Source organism: Natator depressus, chromosome 23 (genome assembly GCF_965152275.1).
Source record: "Natator depressus isolate rNatDep1 chromosome 23, rNatDep2.hap1, whole genome shotgun sequence".
NCBI classification, from domain to species: Eukaryota; Metazoa; Chordata; order Testudines; family Cheloniidae; genus Natator; species Natator depressus.
Genome location: NC_134256.1, coordinates 2,719,332 through 2,739,767, shown reverse-complemented (window position 1 = coordinate 2,739,767; position 20,436 = coordinate 2,719,332). Strand labels below are relative to the sequence as shown.

General features: G+C 62.8%; 2 protein-coding genes across 2 annotated transcripts in view; one reads left to right on the top strand and one right to left on the bottom strand.

Annotated features, from left to right (window-relative positions):
• RYR1 (ryanodine receptor 1) overlaps positions 1–12,276 on the bottom strand; it is a 94,675-nt gene extending 82,399 nt beyond the window's left edge. Inside the window, 4 exon segments of the mRNA XM_074937940.1 lie at positions 1,977–2,051; positions 5,222–5,326; positions 5,655–5,774; positions 12,190–12,276. Coding sequence (XP_074794041.1) covers positions 1,977–2,051; positions 5,222–5,326; positions 5,655–5,774; positions 12,190–12,237 — 348 coding nt within the window. The 5' untranslated portion in view covers positions 12,238–12,276.
• A 3,818-nt stretch (positions 12,277–16,094) lies between these two features.
• Positions 16,095–20,436, top strand: part of RASGRP4 (RAS guanyl releasing protein 4) — a 28,315-nt gene continuing 23,973 nt past the window's right edge. Inside the window, exon 1 of the mRNA XM_074937986.1 lies at positions 16,095–16,251. The gene's annotated coding sequence lies outside the window, so the exon portion shown is untranslated. The remainder of the gene's footprint in view (positions 16,252–20,436) is intronic.

The window sequence follows — 20,436 nt, the reverse complement described above, 5'->3', positions numbered from 1 at the left end:
GTTTAAAATAGAGCCGCCCGGCCTGGACGCCTGCGAAGCAAAACAGCCCCAGCTGTCGGCAGGACCCTGGAGGGCGAAAGGTTGCAGGGCCCTGGCAGGGGCCCAGGCAGAAGGGCATTCGGGTGGGTTTTTCACCGGCACAGAAAGAAGCCAGGGGAGGAAAATGAGGCAGAGAAAGGCCGCTGGAAGAGCAGCACCGGAAAACAGCACAGCGCCACCATCCCCTGCACCAGGCGAGTGCCCAGTGCCTTGGGCACCCCGGGGGAGCTGCAGGAGGGAGCAGTGTCTGCCCTGCTGGCCCACGGAAAGGAGTGATGCCGTGCCAACGCCGAGAGATACCCCTGGGGACCACCCAGCCACGAGATCCCACTCAGCTGTGACGTCCCACCCAGCACGCGTCCCCACCCTGCACCGCACCCCAGCCGCTGGGCCCATCACCCCGGCGTCCCGCCCAGCACGCGTTGTAGATAAATCTCTGCATTAAGCAGGATAGCTCAGTGGTTTGAGCATTGGCCTGCTAAACCCAGGGTTGTGAGTTCAATCCTTGAGGGGTCCATTTAGGGATCTGGGGCAAAAGTTGGTGATTGGTCCTGCTTTGAGCAGGGGGTTGGACTAGATGACCTCCTGAGGTCCCTTCCAACCCCGATATTCTATTCTATCATCTTCACATAACTTTCATTTGACTTCGTATTATGCCTCTATTTTCATCCAACTTTGTATCAGATCCTTATATAGAAAACCTTGTACTGAGCCTTGGCATAATGTTAAAAAAAATATCTTTTTGCTATAAGTAGAATAAGATCTTCCCGCACCCTTTTGATCAATTGCCCTGTTGACTGAACGAGGTGTGAATGAATGAGGCGGGGAAGGCCGGCACCTCCAGCCAGCTGCAACAGTTGGAGAGGGGATGGAAGCCAGACCCAAGAACAATAAAACTTCTCAAGTGGGCTCGCTAAAGAAGAGCCGACATAGTGACGGCTTTGGGGATTAGAAGCCAGCACCTTCGTTTGGGAACACCCTCTTTGAACAGCAGGGGGCAACACCCAGAGGGAAGCAGCACAAAGGACCATGGGACACAGACCCAGATTTTGAATCTGGGCTCGACTGGGATGCGCGGGAAGCTGCTATAAAAGTGAGGTGTCTTGCAGCAGGACCCTGGGTCTCGTCTTGTCAGCAGGGGAGCATCGATCCGGATTGGCAGAAGCCCCGGCTCCACCCCTCCTCCATCTAACTCACCTGGCCAGTGAAGTTAAGGGGAGCAACTAGTTGGTAACAACAACAAGACGGAGTGTGTGTGTGTGTGTGTGTGTGTGTGTGTGTGTGTGTGTGTGTGTGTGTGTGTGTGTGTGTGTGTGTGTGTGTGTGTGTGTGTGTGTGTGTGTGTGTGTGTGTTATAGATCATACGCATATGATACAGTGTTAATTGATATATGTATTACCAATAAAGGTAGTGCTTGCCTTATTCCCCCCGAGAAGATCCTGTGCAGTACTTTAAGTTCAACAGCGTCCCTACCCTGCACCGCACCCCAGCCGCTGGGCCCATCACCCCGGCGTCCCGCCCGGCACGCGTCCCCACCCTGCACCGCACCCCAGCCGCTGGGCCCATCACCCCGGCGTCCCGCCCGGCACGCGTCCCCACCCTGCACCGCACCCCAGCCGCTGGGCCCATCACCCCGGCGTCCCGCCCGGCACGCGTCCCCACCCTGCACCGCACCCCAGCCGCTGGGCCCATCACCCCGGCGTCCCGCCCGGCACGCGTCCCCACCCTGCACCGCACCCCAGCCGCTGGGCCCATCACCCCGGCGTCCCGCCCGGCACGCGTCCCCACCCTGCACCGCACCCCAGCCGCTGGGCCCATCACCCCGGCGTCCCGCCCGGCACGCGTCCCCACCCTGCACCGCACCCCAGCCGCTGGGCCCATCACCCCGGCGTCCCGCCCTACTTTGCGCTGCTCCCCCCCCGCCCCCATCACTCACCATGGAGCTGTGAGAATGGCGGAGCAGGATGGCATGGCCGTAGAGCAGGGTCCTATGCCCGCCGCCCTGTGAAGACTGGGGTGAAGCAGACAAGAGGAGGTGACCGTCAGCGAGGGAACTCAGCGCCCGCCGAAGGACGGGTGAGACCAACAACCCAGGGAGCAGCCGGAGGGGCTAATAACAGCGTTGAGACCTGCTGAACTCATCTCACTGGGGACCAACTTACTGCTGACATGAGCTGGATTCAGACCAGCGACTCAGGGCTCCCGGGTGCCACCGCCCATGAGCGATGCCGCCCTCCCCTCTGTCCCTCCCCCCCGGCTCACAGCACCCACCCAGCCTCTGAGCCCCGAGAATCCAGCCCAGGGTAAACGGGCCAGGACAGTGCGCAGCCCGGCTGACCTGACGTGGCATCGAGCCCTTGTCTCTCTCCCCGGGCATGCGAGGGGGTGGGGGCAGTGGCAACCATCCTACGTCAGCTCCCCCATGGGAGCCAATGCTGCCCCATCCCCACCCCCACGCTGTCAGAAGGAAAGGCCACGCCCTGCCGGCCGGAGCCCAGGTACAGGTCGAGTCTGGCACGGGAGATGCTGGATACCAGGCGAAACCCCCTCCCCCCTACGCCCACTGGCCCACACGCGGTTCCTGTTATTACATGGCACCTGCCAACCGAACACTATCTACTGGCACCATGAATAATAACGGCTCCGGTTCTACAGTCCATAGGCCGGATTACTAGAGAATATACGGTCATTATTTTACGGATCATATTACTAGACTATACACAGCCAGTACGGGGCAGGCCGTATTGTTCGAGCACACGCGGTCTCTTGCATGGGCCATATTACTCGACTGCACATGGTCATTATTGTACAGGCCTTATTACCAGTGTATCTACGGCGATTATTGCAAGGACCAGTTATAGGGCCATCCCGCTACGTATGATCATTATAACATGGGCCATGTCACGTGGTCACTACATGTTCCCTATTACCATGTATGACCATATAATATGGCTTATTATATGATTATTAAACAGGCATATGACCATATAGGAGGACTGCTGCACGTTATGCCCACATTATTGCCCAGGCCATATTGCTGTATATGATCTGTGTTACCTGGGCCACCTCATATAGTCAATATTGCCCAGGCCATATTGCTGTATATGGTCAGTGTTATGCGGGCCATCTCATATAGTCAATATTGCCCGGGCCATATTGAAGTAATATGACCAGTATTACGTGGGCCTGGCATGCGCCTTATTTCACAGGCACTATATTAAGCTGCTGGTCGCAAGGGCCATATTGTTCTATATGTGCATGGTACCACTCTGTTATAGGAGCGCTCCTGCCCCCTCTGCCGTGCGCCGTCTCAACCCACAGCTAGTAGGTTAAAGAGGCTCAGAGAGACCCTGCATCAGAAACCTCCACTCCCAGCATGCCGAGCGAGGCCATGGGGCAGACCAAATGTGCTGCCCCAGCCCACCCCCCACACCTGCACAGTGCCCCACGCCAGGGGGCTCAGCCTGTTGGCATTTAGGGACCATGCGGTGAAGGGAGGGATGGTGGAGGATGGGATCAAAACAGCACCGCAACTAGGAATGGGAGGGGCTAGTGGAGGAGGAGGGGTCACGGGGAGATGGAGCGAAGGATGGAAGGGGGTGTCGGGGTGTGGGGGGGGCTGCCAGGAAGGAAAGGGTTACTCAGGGGAGGCACTGGGGTTTCCACCTTGTCTCAATCGGGGTAAAAGAGGAATCACGGAGGCTCCTTTGTTCCCACCACCCAACTCCACCCAGGGATCCCAAAGCACGGCCCAAACACGGCCACTGCACTGCATGGTACGTGAAAGATCCCTCGCCTGGCACTGGGATGCAGCTGACTCTGGGGTGGGGCATGGGGGCCATTTGTACAGGGACCCCTCACCCAGTGCTGAGATGCAGCCACTTATTGGGCAGGGCATGGGGGCTGTTTATACAGGGACCCCACACCTGGCGCTGAGATGCAGCCACCTCTGGGGTGGGGCACAGGGGCTGGTTATGCAGGGACCCCTTGCCTGGCGCTGGGAGTTAGTGGTTAGAGCAGGAGAATTGAGAGTCAGGACTCCTGGGTCCCCTTTCTAGTTTTGCCACGTACTCAGTGCGCGGCCTCAGGCAAACACTGGCCTGGCGCGGAGGTCATGGGGCAGCATCTGATTGGCAAAGCACTCGGAGACCCTCCGGCGGCCAGGCAAAGGGGCACGATCAGCATCGTCCCCTGGGACGCAAATCAAGGGGGTCTGTGGGAGATTGAGGAGACAGTGTCCGCCCTGCCCCCATGGGAACAGCCCTTGGGGGTCTCTAGCCGAGATAGCGGGGGTCCTGTTTGGCCGCCCTAGCTCCGAAGGGGGCGCTCCGTTCTCGGGGGAGCAGGTGGGAACCCCAGCGGATGCCTGTGAGAGACGGGTAGGGGGTGTTTAGGAAGGGGAGGGTCACTGCAGTGAAATCGGCACATACCCACTTGTCCAAGTCGACACCCTAGAGCGTCGGCAGATGGGTGGAGAAGCAAAGGAGAGAGAAAGGGAGAAGAGATGAACCGACCGCCTGCCAGGGGGAGGGGGGGGGGGCTGGCTGGGACCCCCATCCAGGGCACTGCAGACCCCCCCTGCCAGCGCTGCCTCTCCATGAGCAAAAGGCACAGGATAACCCACGGGCAGAGGGTGAGGGGACAAGGGGACACAGCCAAAAGAGCTGCCTGAGCCAGGCCTTTTCCTCCCAACTCGCCGGCAGCCTGGGGAACTCCCTGCCACTAGAGGTTCCTGCACTCGGCAAGGTTAGCGAAAAGGCGGGGCATCAATGCGGAGCCCAGCCAGAGAGAGAGAATGGAGGGGGGCCCAGAGGAGCCAGGGGGCCTCGGAGGGCTGCTCGTCATGGGGGTCAGGCGGGAACATCCCATGGGGCAGGGGTTCTGGGCCATTCCTCGGAAGCAGCCGGTGACAGGACAGTGGGCTGGATGGGCCCCTGGTTCCGCTCCAGCCCCGAGACTCGCCCTGCATCTCCCTTCCCTGATCGCTTCACTCCCCCGTTCTCCGGTCCCACAGCACGGCCCCGCCCCCCACTGCCCCCCCCCCGTCTCCCGCTCCGCTCTCCAGCATCCGCTGTACACCCCACTGAGCCCCAGACACCCGCGGGGCCAACAAGCACAGCCTTGGGAGGGGAAGAGGGCCTCCCGTTTCTCCCCCAGGCAATGCCCCCCCCCCGCGCTCACCTCGCTGCCCACCTCCACGGTGTTTGCCAGCATCTCCTGCAGGGCGCGGACAGAGAGCGACTGCTCCAGGATGAAGCAGCAGATAGCCAGGTCCGGGGGGACATTCTGCGGGGAGGAGGGAAGAGGGTCAGAGGCGGCTCTCCCATCCCCAATGGGGAACCAGACACGCAGCCCTGGAGCCACAGCCCCAAGTGGAGTGGTGGGGGAAGAAGGAGAGGACTGGAGGTGATGCATGTGTCATAGCCCCTGCACTGCAACAGCCCAGGGGGATTCTCCCACACGGCGCTGGCGCTTGTGGGAGAGGAAGGGGCTGAGGGAGCTGGGATTCTGGCTGCAAAGGTGGGTGGGAGATGGGGAGGGGTTCGGGCAGCAGGTTCGCGTTCCCCCATCCCTGGCCCGGGGCCCGGCGGGGACGGGGGCACCGAAGGCTCACCTGGGCGTTGGAGGTCGACTCCAGGAAGCAGAGGCGGTTGCCGAAGCCCTCGGCCGCCAGGCACATCTTGATCTGTTCCTTGAGGATGGTGGCGGAGCACTGCAGGACGACTTCATCCTCCTGGGGCAGGGAGAGACGGGGCGGGGGGCTCAGGACTCCTGGGTTCTATTCCAGCCTCGAGGAGGGGAGGGGGGTCTAGTGGTTAGAGTGTGGGGGATGGAGGTTGGGAGCCAGGGCTCCTGGGTTCTACCCTGGCTCAGGGGGAGCGGGGGGGGGTCTAGTGGTTGCGGGGGGAAGGAGAGGCTGAGAGCCAGGACGCCTGGGTTCTAACCCAGGTTCTGCCACTGTCTCACTGTGTGGACTTGGACAAACCCCTCGGTGCCCCCATCCCACACTGTGTAACATGGGAAGGGCCTGAGGGGGTGACAGGGGCTGGGGGTGGGTTACAGGGCCGTGGGGGGGGCTGATAGGGGATGGGGTGGCTGACAGCCAGGGGAGGGGTGTATGGATCACCCCCACTCGTGACTGTGCTATCGTTGGGAATTGAATCCAGGAGTCCTGACGCGCAGCCCCTTGCTCAACCCCCTACACCCCGCTCCCCTTCGGTGCCGGTGGGGGGGGGAGATTCCTGCAGAGCCCCCCCCGACCATAACACAGTGAATGGTCCCTGCAGGTCCCCCCCAAATGCCCCCTCCCCTCTGCCCGGGGGGATCAGGGCAGGTTCTGCCCCTCAGGCCGGGACGTAAACAAGTCTCAGAGCAGCCACCAGTGCCCAGGCTTCAGCACCCGCGGGCACCTGGCCCTCCCCGTCAGTGGGGGGATCCCCCCGCACCCTGGCTCTTCCCTACCCACTGCACTCGGAGAGGCAGCCAGCCACTCCAGCAGCATCAAACCGGAGTCACTCCGGATCTAGCCCAGCGCAGGCCAGGGCTAATTAGCCCCCTTCAGAGCGGGGCTGCGGGGGCGGGCGAAGGCTCAGATACAACAGAGACCCTGTAAGGGGGGGTGGGGGGGCACATTCAGTGAGCTACAGCAGCCGGCTGCCGGTGCTCGCTCGGAGCAGAACTCATTGCCCGGGCGCCTGCCTACAGGCGCTCATTAGCCGCGCACGCCAGGAGTTGGAGTGGGGGGCAGAGTGCCAGGACTCCTGGGTTCTCTTCCCAGCTCTCGGGTGGGAGTGAGGTCTAGTGGTTAGCGCAGGGGGCTGGGAACCAGGACTCCTGGGTTCTATTCCCATTCCCCACCCCTCACCCCAACTTCACCTCTGGGGTGAAGTGCGAGGGCTGTTTATACAGGGAACCCTTATCTGGCGCTGGGATGCAGCCACCTCTGGGGTGGGGAGCGGGGGGCTGGTGAGCAGCTGCCCTGCATTTTAAGACAGGAAGTGACGGGATACCTCTTAAAGCCGCAAGGCGGGCGGAGCAGCCAAAGACATAGTGCTGAGGATGGTTGTGGGGTGCTGCTGCATTCGGAGGGGGGGAGAACCCCCTGCCACCCCCAGCATTGGGGGGCAGAGCTCAGCGCCCCGCAGCTCTCATGGCGGCCAGGTAGATGCAGCTCCCTCCCCACTGGCCCAGCCAGGCCCCACGGCCACCCCCAGACATGACTGCCCCCTGGCCCCTGCCAGCCCATCCCCACTGCTCGGCTCCCACCCACCTGCCTCCAGAGACCCATCCAGGCGCATCCCCACCCCCCAACTGCTCCCCCCCCATGTAGGGTGCTCCCCGCCACTGCCCTGCCCGGGACAACTCGGGTTACAAGGCAGGTGCTATTTCCACAGGGGAATGTGCCGGGTCAGCACCCGCTGTGCTACCATTCCTCCCCCTGCGGGGAGCTCAGCCGCCCCGCGCCCACCGAGCCCGGGCACAGCAATGGGAGGCCTCTCCCCTGCCCCTCAGCCTAGGGAGGGGGGTGGCACCTGTGCCTCCTGCATCTCCAGAGCCCTACCCACACCAGGCAGGCTGTTGCCCAGCGTCTGCCCCCACTGCGACTGCCCCATCCTCGCCCCCGACCCCTACCCCCAGGAATCAGCCTCCTCCAGGGCCTCTGGGTCCTCAATATGCCAGGGCAAGGGCACATGCTCAGGGGGTGTGTGTGTGTGTGGTATGGTAGCACCTAGAGTCCCCCACTTAGATCAGGGTCCCGTCGCGCCGGGCGCTGCAAGGACCCCAACCAAGATCAGGGCCCCATTGTGCCAGGCGCTGCAAGGACCCCAACCAAGAAAGAGTCCCTGCCCCACATCCATGGAACTCTGGCAGCCAGAGGAAGGACAATCATTCCCATTTTACAGATGGGGAAACTGAGGCCCATGGAGGCCAAGTGACTTAGCCAAGGTCAGCCAGGGAGTTAGTGGCAGAGCCAGGGATTGAACCGAGATCCCCTGGCCCCAGTCTGATGCCGTAACCCCAAGGTCACCTCCCCTCTCAGCACAGAACCCCGGGCAGGAAGGGTACGCGGAGCCTCTGGCATGGCATGGAGGAGGGGGTGGGGTTGCAGAGGGTCCCTGAACTAGCGGGGCGGGGGGTGGCCCCAGGGAGGCGGTGGAGGCCATCGAGGCCTGGCAGGAGTCCTGGCGTGTCAGTGACAAAGGCTGGGCCCTCTTGGGGCTTCAGCCCCCTCAGCCTCCTGCGAGGGGGATGAGAACGTAGCCCCGGGAGGCAAAGTGGCCGCCCAAGTGGAGGCAAAGTGGCCGCCCTGACCTGAGCAGTGAAGGAAACATCCAGCATCCCAGCCTGAGCCCTCCCTAGCTCCCCAGAAACAGCGGGTGGGGTGGGCCCCCCCAGCTCGAGCCCCAGCAGACAGATCTGCCTAGGGCCAGGGCTCCAGACTGCCCTGCCCCCCAGCAGCTAGACTCCAGCCGTGATGCGAGAGCCCGGCTCCGGGCCAGCAGGACCAAGCAGGTGGCAAGGAAGTAGGGGGCCAAGGTGGGGCTGTTCCCGCCCCAGCCCCACCTCCGTGCCGCCCGGAAAATGCCCGGGCGAGGGCAGATCCCTGGCCTGGGAAAGGCCGCCCAGCCCCCACCCGCAGCAGCTTCTGAAGAGACGCACGCGGCTCAAAATAGACGGCTCCTCTCCGGGGAGGGGGAGCAGCTATTACCGGCTCCGCGAAGCAATTACCGAGCCCCGGCCTGCCCCCCCCCCCGCGGGCCCCCAGGGGCGGCACCGCCAGGGACCGGGTTTTGAGGACAAGATGGAAGGAAATGGGGATTTGGCTGCGCCCTCTCCACGCCCTTGAGAAACAAGGGGTGTGCTGGGCTTTGTAGGGCAGGGGCATTTGGGGAGGTTTCTGGGACGAAATGGGACCCCCCCCCATCACTCCCATCTCAGGCTGGAGGCTTATTTTTGGAGCCTGCACCTGTCAGACTCATTCCTGCACACCCAGCCACGCGCACTGCTGCTGGTGCGGCCTGTGCTGGGGGGGGGGGGCGCGGAGCCCCCCCAGCCCTCCCCACTGGCACTCACACACACAGTCCTGGCTCCTGCTAGACCCCACTCCCCTCCCAGAGCCAAGGAGAGAACCCAGGAGTCCTGGCTCCCAGCCCCCCCTGCTCTGACCACTGGTCCCCATTCCCTCCCCCCAGCTGCGGCTGCCCCCCGGGTCCTGTGGCAGTGTCACACGGGCGGCGGGCGGGATATTTGGTTTCATGCACAAACTGGGAGGAAAATGTAGCCAGCAGCAGATTCCTCCTCTCCCTGCTGCGTCCCCCCCGCCGAACAGCTGCGCTGAATTTAGGACACGGCCCCCCCCACCCACCCCGCGCCGGCCCCGTCTTTTTTCAGCGCATGAAACCAAGTACTCGTATTTCCCGCTGAAGGTACCGAGCGCTGGGGCAGCAGCCGGACGGACGGAGAATGTGGTGTAGACACAACCTCTGTCCCAGCTCCCTGCTTTAACCACTAGACCCCACTCCCCTCCCATAGCTGAGATAGAACCCAGGAGTCCTGGCTCTCAGCCCCCCTGCTCTAACCACTAGACCCCACTCCCCTCCCAGAGCTGGGATAGAACCCAGGAGTTCTGGTTCTCAGCCCCCCCCCCCGCTCTAACCACTAGACCCCACTCCCCTCCCAGAGCTGAGATAGAACCCAGGAGTCCTGGCTCCCATTCTGCCTCTGGGTTATTTCCTGGGCCCTGTGGGGATTTCTCTGGGACCAGGAGCCGCCAGCAGGGGGAGCTAACACGCTGCATCCCCTCCCCCACCACACTGCATCCCAGCCAGCCCCGCTCCCCCACTGCATCCCTAACCACACTGCATCCCAGCCCCGCTCCCCCACTGCATCCCCTCCCCCACCACACTGCAGCTCAGCCAGCCATGCTCTCCACTGCATCCCCTCCCCTACCGCACTGCATCCCCAGCCCCGCTCCTCCACTGCATCCCTAACCACACTGCATCCCCAGCCCCAACCACACTGCACCCCAGCCAGCCATGCTCTCCACTGCATCCCCTCCACCACAGTGCATCCCAGCCCCGCTCCCCACTGCATCCCCTCCCCCACCACTCGGCAGCCCAGCCAGCCATGCTCTCCACTGCATCCGCTCCACCGCACTGCATCCCCAGAAAACCATTTCCAAAACAAACAAAGGCCGGCTACCAACAGGCCCTGGGGATTCCCCTCCCCGCAGCCAGCGCAGGTGGCCTCACACCTCTCCCCTCCCCCTCCAACTGGTCACTGTCCCCCATCACCCTGCTCCTTTCTTCACCCCTTCCCCACCTCCTTCGCCTCTGTGGGGCAAGCCCCATCCACACACCCCACCCAGAACAGACACATGCCCCTTATTCCACTCCCGACATGCCCCCATTCCCTGCCACCCCAAGCCCTATGCGCCCCCCCCACACCACATCTCACCCCCACGTCCCCAGCTCCACCCCCACATGCCACACCCTGTCCCAAGCTCCACCCCCAGGCCTCAAGCTCCACCCCCATATGCTCCACACCCCCCTGCCCCCATCTGTTTCATTTCACTTAGATTGGTTATTAATCAGTACAGTTCCCCGCACACGGCAGCCCCCGTCCCTGCCCTACGGCGCAATCAGGGCCAGACATCCCCCGAGCCAGGGCCAGGGAGCCAGTCAGTTCCAGCACCAGCCCTGGCACCCCCCAGACAGGCCACAACCCAGACCGGGGCCCCTCAGGGATCCAACACCCGCAGGCCCTTTAACCTTTCCACGGGGCTGCCCCCCAGAGCTCCCCTCCCCCCAGATTCCAGCCATCCTGATGAATGGAGCCAGCTGTCAACCCGGTTATATAAGGCTCAGAAATCTGAGACCTCGGCGGCTGAGGGTCCTTGCACACGCGCCCCACTTTACACAACCCTCCTTCCTTGCACACATGCCCCACTTTGCACAACCCTCCTTCCTTGCACACACACCCCACTTTGCACAACCCTCCTTCCTTGCACACACACCCTGCTTCGTGCACCCTCTTTCCTCGCACATGTGCCCTGCTTCGCACACCCCTCCTTCCTGGCACGTGCACTCCAGCTTGCACACCCCCTCCTTCCTCGCACACGGGCCCTGCTTCGCACACCCCTCTGTCCTGGCACAAACCAAATAGCACAACACAGACAGAAGTGACACCAGGTGCCTAAAGTATCCACCCAGAGGGGCTCAAGGGATTGGGCAGGGCTATTATTAGGTGTTTTACAGTAGTGCCCAGAGGCCTGGACAGAGATTGGGCCTGTTGTGTCAGGTGCTGCACAGCCAGGGCACAAGACACCCCGCAGCTCTCCCAGGAACACAGCTCAGGTTTGGAAGGCCCCTGAGTGGGAGCCAAACAGGGGGATGGGTGGGAACCAGCTCCCCCCCCCCCCCCCGACACCTGTTGGCAGCCACTTGCTCCTAGGCTCAGCAGGCCCTGCCGAGAGGACCCGGGGTGGGGGGGCAGGACAGGGCAGCGAGAACAGAGGGGAGGGGCTGAGCCAAACCCTGTCCCCCCGGGGGGCTGCTTTCTCTGCACTCCCATGGTATTTACGCCGCCCCCCCGCTAAAGTCAGCTAATTATCCCATGTCACCATGGGGGGGAGGAGGGGGCCGGTCAGAGACAGGGGTTATCACATAGCTCAAGGCAACTTCCCTTTCTGTCCCCTCTGCCCCCCAGGCTCCTTCCCCTCACCCCCCAGAGACTCCCACCCCACTACCCTGTCTCTTCTCCCTGCCCCATGGCCAGGATGTCAGCATGCACCCCCCCACCCCTCTAGGCAGAGAGGGACCCCAAGGACATGCCGGGCTCGCTCAGCCCCCACCCCCTCTGGCCATTCTCCCGGCCTTCCCCTCCATTGGGCCCTGACCCAAGAGCCCCCTTCCCCACGGCTCCCCCCTCCGACCCTGACCCCCTTTGCCCCTTCCCCACGGCTCCCCAGGGGCACTGGAACAGTTTGTATAGTGGGGGGCGCTGAGACCCATTAAACCAGACTGCGAACCCTGGGTGTGATAGAAACCACGTTAAGCCGGGGGGGGGTGCTGCAGCCCCCCTCCCCACTCCTAGTTCCCACACCTCTGCTCCCCCCCTCACCCCTTCCCCTCTGCTCCCCCACTCACGGTCCGCAGGAACTGCACATCATCCTCCCCTTCCCCGCCCTCGGCCATGGCTGCGGGGCTCGGGCCGGCCGCTCAGCGGGGAGAGCCGGGCAGTGAGGGGCCGGGCCGGGCCGGGCCGGGCTGCCCGCAGCGGGCGGGGGAGCGGCCCTGGATCCGCCCCTGGCCGCCGCCGATTGGAGGGGGGAGCCGGGGGGGGGGGCGCAAGGCAAGAGAAGGGATGAGTGTGGGGGGGGGGGAAACGAGCACAAGCAAAGGGGCAGGTGCCCAGAGAGCGGGTGTGCATTGGGAGGGAAGGGGCCCCTGGCCCCCAATGCGGGGTGGGGGGGGGTGAGATGTGTGTTGTTCCCCCCCCACCGCGGCTGCCCTCGTCTAGTGGGACTCCAGGAAATTCCCTCTTAGAGCCCAGGGCAGGGCTGGGAGCCAGGACTCCTGGGTTCTCTCCCCTGCTCTGGGAAAGAAAGCTGGTGAGGGGGGAGGTGGGGAAGCCAGGACTCCTGGGTTCTCTCCCTTGCTCAGGGAATGGGGGTAAGCAGGGGTGGGGGGTCTGGGAGCCAGGACTCCTGGGTTCTCTCCCTTGCTCAGGGAATGGGGGTAAGCAGGGGTGGGGGGTCTGGGAGCCAGGACTCCTGGGTTCTATTCTCAGCTCTCCCACTGGTTTAGGAGCTAAGGCAGGTGCCTCACCTGGCCAGCAGCTCCCTTGCCCCAGTCGCAGGTGTCGCCAGGCTGCCCAGACCCCACCGGGCCCTTCGTGTATGTGCCTCAGTTTCCCCAATATACTGAATGTTTAAGTAGGTGAGGGGAAAAGATGGGTTAATCTCTGCCGGGACCCAGAGGACCAGGTGCGATGGACGGCTGGCTGCTGGGGCCCCTCGCCCAGCTGGGACCACCAATCCCCTCTGCCAGAGGCCACCCCCTGGGAGAACAAAGAGCTAGGGTCCAGGTGACCATTTCTCGCTGGGAAGAGGAACAAAGGACTGAGGAGAGGGATGGGGGGGGTAGGTGTCTGGAAGCAGGGGCACAGCTGGGCAGGGGGCAGAGAGACAGCGGCCAGCACTGCTCAGCCCCCGCTGGAATAGCTGCCACATCCCCTTCCCTGGGCCACGCTCAGGGCTCTCTGCACTGCGGCCCGGCTAGCCAAGCAGCCCACCCATTTTCACAGCGCTGGCCCAGGGGGGCTCCAGCGCCCGGCCCTGAGGGGAGCTCACGGCCTGACACAGAGGGGCTGGAGGGTCTTCGCTTCGGTCCCAGGAGGTGCTGAAACCGAGGGGCTGACCCCAGTGCCCCAAAGGGGGGCTGGCAGACTGAAAGGGTCCTCCCAGGGGCTGTCCCAGCACACCGGGGCTGTGGAGCCATGACAAGGGCTTCTCCCCACCTGGAAAGGGGAAATAAAACACACGGCCCTTTATCCCTGTCCAGCTGCGGCCATAGGAGCAGGGGTAAAGAGAGAAACTCTCTGTTAAAAATCAGTCTCCCACTGATGCCGTTCTATGATCCCCTTGTGTAGATGGGGAAACTGAGGCACATCCCAATAATGCAGCAGAGACGGGCATCTGTGAGGGGGCTGGGTTGGAGCCCAGATCCCACCGCTGGTCAGCCCCCAAGGCCTGTTTGCTTTTTGCCACATGCTGGAGAGGCAGACCTGAAATTCATCATTGCCTCAGGTTCCCGGCTGGCTGCACGCACCTGGCTGTTGGCCCTTGGCAGAGACTGCGACTGGACGGGCTCGGGGAAAGGGGAGCGTGGTTTTGTTCTGTGTTTGTACAGCGCCTGGCGCACCAGGGCTCCAGTAATACCGAGAGGGAGCCAGAAATAATACAATATTGTCTTAACACTGCAACATCAGAGAAAAGTCGCAGGGGGAAAAGATACGCTCACACCACACAACGTTAGACCGGTTCCCACGGGGCTGCGGGGACCACGGCTGAGCACCCGGTGCCCCTCGCAGCTCTGAAGACTCTGGCCTGAATCCAGAGCCGGGCCCCGGTTCCTGCCCATTGATTCATGTCACTTTGCAGGGCAGGTTGCTCTTTGGGGAGGCCGCTAGAGGGCGCTGGGGTGGAAATTAATCAGCTTGTGTCATTAATTAGCAGCCTAGGAAAAGGGAGCCAAGGACAGTCATGGGGCTCCAGGCGCTAATTGGGAAGATCCGGGTGACTCTGCAGATCAGCTGCTGAAATCAAATAAATCCGGCCTGGCCCCTAGCTCTGGGCTGCCCATCCAGGTGCCTGGTAGGAAGACCCAGAGCCACCCCCCCCAGCCAGGATCAGGGACCCCATTATGCCAGGTGCTGCCCAGAAACGCCCACACCCAGCTGGGATCAAGGCCTCCCCATCGTCCCATTTCTCTGCCAGCACCGGGGCAGGAAGGTGGGGTATTGGAAAGCTGGATTTATGGTGCCCCCATCAGCCCCTTGGTGTGACCCAGTTCATGGGGTTTTTTAGTGGCTTGCTGCAAAACTGCCCTGGGCACTGGCCATGGGGCAGGGAGAGATGACCCATCTCCCCTCAGGGGAGGGTGTGGGGGACAGAGTCAGCCCCAGCACACTAGGAGCAAGGGGAGCTGGATAACACTCCCAGGTGTCCGTCTGCTGCAGAGATCTCAGTGCACAACCAGACCCCGGAGCCACCAGGCTCCAGCCCCAGCCATGCAGCCCAGGATGCCCCCCACTGACCTGTCCCTGGGGCCGGAGCCAGCCCTGGGGCTGGATGAGATGTGGGGCCCCAGCCCTGCCCTGCATCTCCCCCCACATTCAAGGGGCAAGAGACCAAAGACTTCTGTGTTTTCCTCCAGCTTTTTGGGGGGGGGTTGGGTCTAATGGGGGTGGGCAGGGAGCCAGGACTCCTGGAATCTATTCCCAGCTCACCCCCCATCCCCCCCAGAGCTGGGGATGTCCCTTAACTCCCAGTTCCCCCTCTGGAGCTGGGACTGGAACCCCGGAGTCCTGGTGCCTGGCCCCCTGCTCTAAGCTCCTGGGTTCCAGCCCCAGAAGGGGAACTGGGAGTTCAGGGAAGTCGCTTTGCCTCAGTTTCCTCCTCTATACCCGAGGGGGGGGTTAATTCATCACCCCTGTCAGGTGCTCTGAGAGCTGGGGGGCCCAGCCTGTGGTATGTTAAGGAGGCCAGCGGGTTTGGTTGAAATGTCAGGTGTTAATCTCACTGCCAGTGAGGCAGGTCTGTCCGTCCACGTCCCACAGCCTCTCCTCGGTTACAAAAATCAAACCATTCCCCCCACGCACACCAAGCACATCCACCCCCCGGCCCCCTCAATCCAGCAGCAGAGATCCTACCCTGTGCAGGAAACCCAGCAGCAAACGCCTGCGGGACTCCACAGTATTGGCCGACCGTTCGCCGCTTCTTTGGGTGGAAAAAGAAGGAAAAAAAGTTATAAAAAAACCTTTTTATTCTGGAAGAAATTTAAACATTTGAAAGGAAAGAAACTTCGACCCCGTGGGCCTTCTTGCTTTCAGAAGGATTGAGTGCAACTCCGAGGGGAGACTCCGCACGCCCCCGGCTCCGGAAAAGACCCCGGTCCCTACACTTCATGGTCTGTCTCCAGAAGCAAGCAGTGCTCTCTCACCCCCCTGCCCCCCTCCACCCCACAGCGAAACGCAGAAACTGCAGCCCAAGGCACGAAAGAGCCAGCAGCAGAAACCCAGGCGCGAGGAGCTGGTACCAGGCGATAACAGGGTAAAAAACCCCGGCGGAGAAATCGGCCTCGGAATTTGAGCCCAGGACGAGTCAGCTTCCCAGAGGCCAGCGGGCGAGGGCACAGAGCAGCTCGGGAATTGCCGGCTGGGGACTGAAATGCACAAAGAATTCATAGTTCTCACACAGCGTGCCCGCCAGGACCCGGAGAGGACGTGGCTGCTATGGCGAGGCAGCTGGGGTGCCCTAGCCGGTCACACAGAGGTCCAGAGGGCAAGGGGAGGGCTCAGCCGCAGCCCAGGGGATTCCAAACTTCGAGGCCCAGTTTGCCGCCCAGAAGGCAGGGGAATGCAGCACATCAAGGGGGGGCACCATGGACCCCCAGCCCCTTCACAGATCCAGGGAGTCCTGGCTGGCGGTGAGTTTAGTACCCAGCAGTGGGGATTTTGGGGAGTGACACCGATTGGCCCCCAGCAGCTGCTGGAGCTGGGGGTCACAGGAGGGGCCGGCGGGGGTTGGGTGCCACGTCCCGGGGGCTGGCATTGGGCATGGCAGTGCCCGGCTCCCTCCGGCCCCGCAGTCCCACGAAGGCCAGGGTGAGGTGCTTGTGGCTGACGAAGATCTGCCGCCCACAGGCCCGGAAGTAGCTCAGTGGACTCTTGGGGGGCTGCAGGCCGGGGTCGCCCCGCCTCGAGGCCTTGGCCTGGGCCCCAGTGGGCAGGGGCAGGGCGCTCTCGTGGCTGAGCGAGCGCCCAAAGCGCCGGCCCCGGGCTGCCCGTTTGGGGGTGCCGGCTCCGGCGGGCTGGGCGGTGGAGCGCGGGAAGGCCAGGGTCAGTCGCTTCACATGGCGCTTGGGGGCACCGTCGGGGCCAGGAAGACGCTGGGAAAAAGAGCCAGGAGCCGGCCGCTCCCCCTCTGGCTCCGGGCCACCCTCCCCGGCCCCCAGGCAGCCAGGCACAGCACTGCCGGGGGCCAGCGTGACGCACAGCATGGGGGTGCCCAGCGGCTCCGGACCAGGTCGGCTCCCTGGGGTGCCATCCAGCGGCTCCCTCTCACCTCCTCCAGGGCGGGATGGGGAGCTTCCCGACCTGGCTGCTCCTGGGAGGCCGTCGACGCTGCCCTCCGCCCCCGACAGGCCCTCAGGCCAGCTCAGGGACCTGCGCAGGGCCCGCTGCTGCCTGCGGGGGGCCCTAGTGCGGCTTCCGAACCAGGCCTCCAGGTCCAGCTCCGTGGCGCACGGCTTCTTGCTGGCGTCTGCGGATCCCACGCAGGGCCCGGGGTCTCGCTTGCTCTGCCCGGCAGCGGGGCCTTCGACAGCCGGTGTCCCTGGAACACAGACATGGCCCCGTCACTGCCCCAGCCAACATGGGGCCCGGTGCCCAGCCACCTCGTGGGGGGCCGCTCGGTGCCTGGCAAAATCAGACGCAGCACTGAGATGCAGCCACCTCGGGGGTGCAGCGTGGCAGCTGTTCGTACAGGGTTCCCTCGCTCTGGGGCAGGGCACTGGGATTCTTTGTGCAGGGATCCCTCACCCGGTACTGAGATGCAGCCACCTCTGGGGTGGGGTGGGGTGGGGTGCGGGGGCTGGTTATACAGAGAGCCCTCACCCAGCAGTGAGATGCAGCTGTCTCTGGGGTGGGGTGGTGGGACTGTTTATACAGGGGCCCTTCACCTAGCACTAAGATGCAGCCACCTCTGGGGTAGGGCACAGCAGCTTATACGCTGACCTCTTTAAGCGGTTGGGATCTTCGACCTGCCGGCTGCGTCGGTATCATGCGAACAGACCCCCAGCGCGCCGAGGCTCTCTGGCCCCGGGAAGGGCGAAGATGAGCCTGTAGATCCAAGCCACTAAACCCCCGCCCGCCCCTGGCACGCCCTGCCCGGCTCTGTTGAAACCAGCCGATTACAACACTTGACAACTGGGCCGGGAAGAAGCTATTTCGCCATTGGGCCGAGATGCAGCATGGCTGCTGCGGGGGGGGGGGGCGCCGTCTGGGGTTACAGGGTTCAACCCACCCGCCCTTCAGCGCCGCAGGCCGGGAAGGGGGAGCCAGGTCAAGGGCGGAGAAGGCCAGACGGGTGCCAGCCAAGGATGCTGATGGGGGCCCCGCGGGGGAGGTGAACAGGTCGTGCCATGCCCATCTCTGATCCAAACCCCACTCCCTTTATCTGGCCCCCCCGCACCCCTAGAAGATGGGGGCCTTTGCATCACGCCGCCCCCAGGGCATGGGTTGTACCATCATCCAGCTCTGTGGGCCTGGACAAGGGCAGCGGGACCCAGCTCTGCGGGGCTCGGTGCCCCTCCAGGGCGTCTGCCACCATCCGCTTCATCAGGTGCCAGCTGCTGGGCTCGGGGGCCTTGACATTCCGCTTGGCGGGGCCCGGGGGAGGCTGCAGGGGGGAGAAAGGGAGAAGGGCTGGGGCTTTGCTACCTGGGACGGGCCCTGGGGCCAGAGCCGCAGCTAGAAAGCGCCCGGAGGGGCCCGTGGCCGGGTGCCAGGGGAGGGCTCCGAGGTCTGACCCCCGGGAGCAAGCGGGCACGTGGCACAAGGAGGCCGGCCCCTTTAAACGAGCGCTCGGACGCCTGGGTTCTGCCCCACACCCCTTTAAACGCCCCCCCCCCGCCCCAAGTTGCCGGAATTCTTTTCCACAACCCAAACTATGGGATTACAAATGAACTTGCAATGAGCTGGCCTAGGTGTGTGGAACTGCTGCCCCCTGCTGGATGGACCCTGCACTGCAGCGTCACGCATCTTAAGCCCTATACTGCTAACAGGGATTCACCTCTAGGCCAAAGAGGGGGCCCGCACTGGAGTTACTCACCTGCTCCTTCCCGCTGCGGGCGAAGATGCGCAAGGATTTGCGCCCTGCATCCTGCCGCTCGAAGGGAGCTGGGGAGCCACAGGTGGATCGGCCGGAGAGCTTCCTGGATGGGAAGAAGCAGGGCATCGGGACAGCTGCCCAGGATGGGGCGGGCTGGGCACCAAGCGGGCATTAGGGGAGCCCCCAGAGCCTGGCACTGCCAGAGACGTCCACCGGGCTTCAAATGCTGCCCATTGCACAGAGCAGGGATGAGCCAATGCAAAACACACACACACACACGGGAGGGGGGTGTCGAGTTGGGAGCCATTACACTGATGGCCGGGGGGCGGTCGGGGGTCAGGCATCGGGCTGGGACCCAGAGGATCGGGCTTCAATTCCTGACTCTGCCACCACCTCCCTGGAGGCACCTTGGGCAAGTCCCAGCATCTCCTGGGCCTCAGTGTCCCCAGCTGTTGGGGGCAGGGGGGTGTCTGCAGTGCCAGGCACAATGGGCAGCCTCAATCTCACACACACCTGGCCCCACGGAGGCCCCTGATCTCGCTCTGGGGGGTGTCTGCGCAGCGCCTAGCTCCCCGGAAGCCCCCCAGCTCAGAAACCAGCATTTCCAGCCATTGCCCCAGCTGTGGGCCAGGAGCAGGCACCCCAGTGCAGTTACCAGTGGGGCAACCCCCCCCTTACCTCTGAGGACGCCTCTTGCAGCTGCTCTTCCTTCGGTGCAGGCCGGCGCTGGGGGGCAGAGTCTCCGCAGCAGGGGGCAACTCTGGGGGGCTGTTGGTGAAGACCTCAGGGGGGCTGGCAGGAGCTGGTGGGGAGGGGAGGCAGAGGGGTCAACCAAGGAGCAGGGCGGGGGGGGTCTGGTATTTTGGGGGGAGAATAGATGCTTGTCTATTATGTGGGGGAGAGATAGGTGAGAGGGGTGTGGTTACAGCAGGGGGCAGCACAGGCTGGCAGCCAGGACTCCTGGATTCTATCCCCAGCTCTGGGAGGGGACTGGGGTCTAGTGGTTAGAGCGGGGGGGGCTGGGAGCCAGGACTCCTGGGTTCTATCCCAAGCTCTGCCAGAGACTCGTGGCATGGCTTGAGGAGGACACTTTCCCCCCTCTCTGCACCTCCCTTCCCCCTCTAACGTGGGGTTTGAAATCCTACCGGAGTCTGAGCTCTTTGGGGCAGAGACTGGGCGTGCAGCGACGGGGGCCCCAATCCTGGCTGGGGCCCCTTGTTAGAGGGCTTATTCCTTCACCCTCCCACTTCCCTGATCCTTCTCGTGTGAACAGAGAGCAACAATACCCCAAGTCCAAAGGTGCAAACAATTCGATGTTTATTGGGGTGAACTTCCAGCAAGCTTAAATCCAAATTCCTTCTTTTTGAATTCTAACTTACTTCCTGATTATCACTACAAAAGTTTTTTTTCCTCCTTCTGCTGATAATCGCCCACCTTATTTGATTAATCTCGTTAGAGTTGGTATGGCAACCCCCGTTGTTTCATGTTCTCTGTGTATATCTTCCCACTGTATTTTCCACTGCATGCATCCGATGAAGTGGGCTTTAGCCGATGAAAGCTCATGCTCAGATAACTGTTAGTCTCTAAGGTGCCACAAGGACTCCTCGTTCTTTTAACTTTCTTCCTGGTTGCCCCTAATTTATATAGTAATCGTCTCAGCTATACCTTAACCAATCATTTTGCTGAAATCCAGCTAACCAGTCCTAACAGTGTAATATAATTCTCTAACCCGTTATACCCCACTACCCTAATTAACGGACACCGAGCAAAATTAATTATG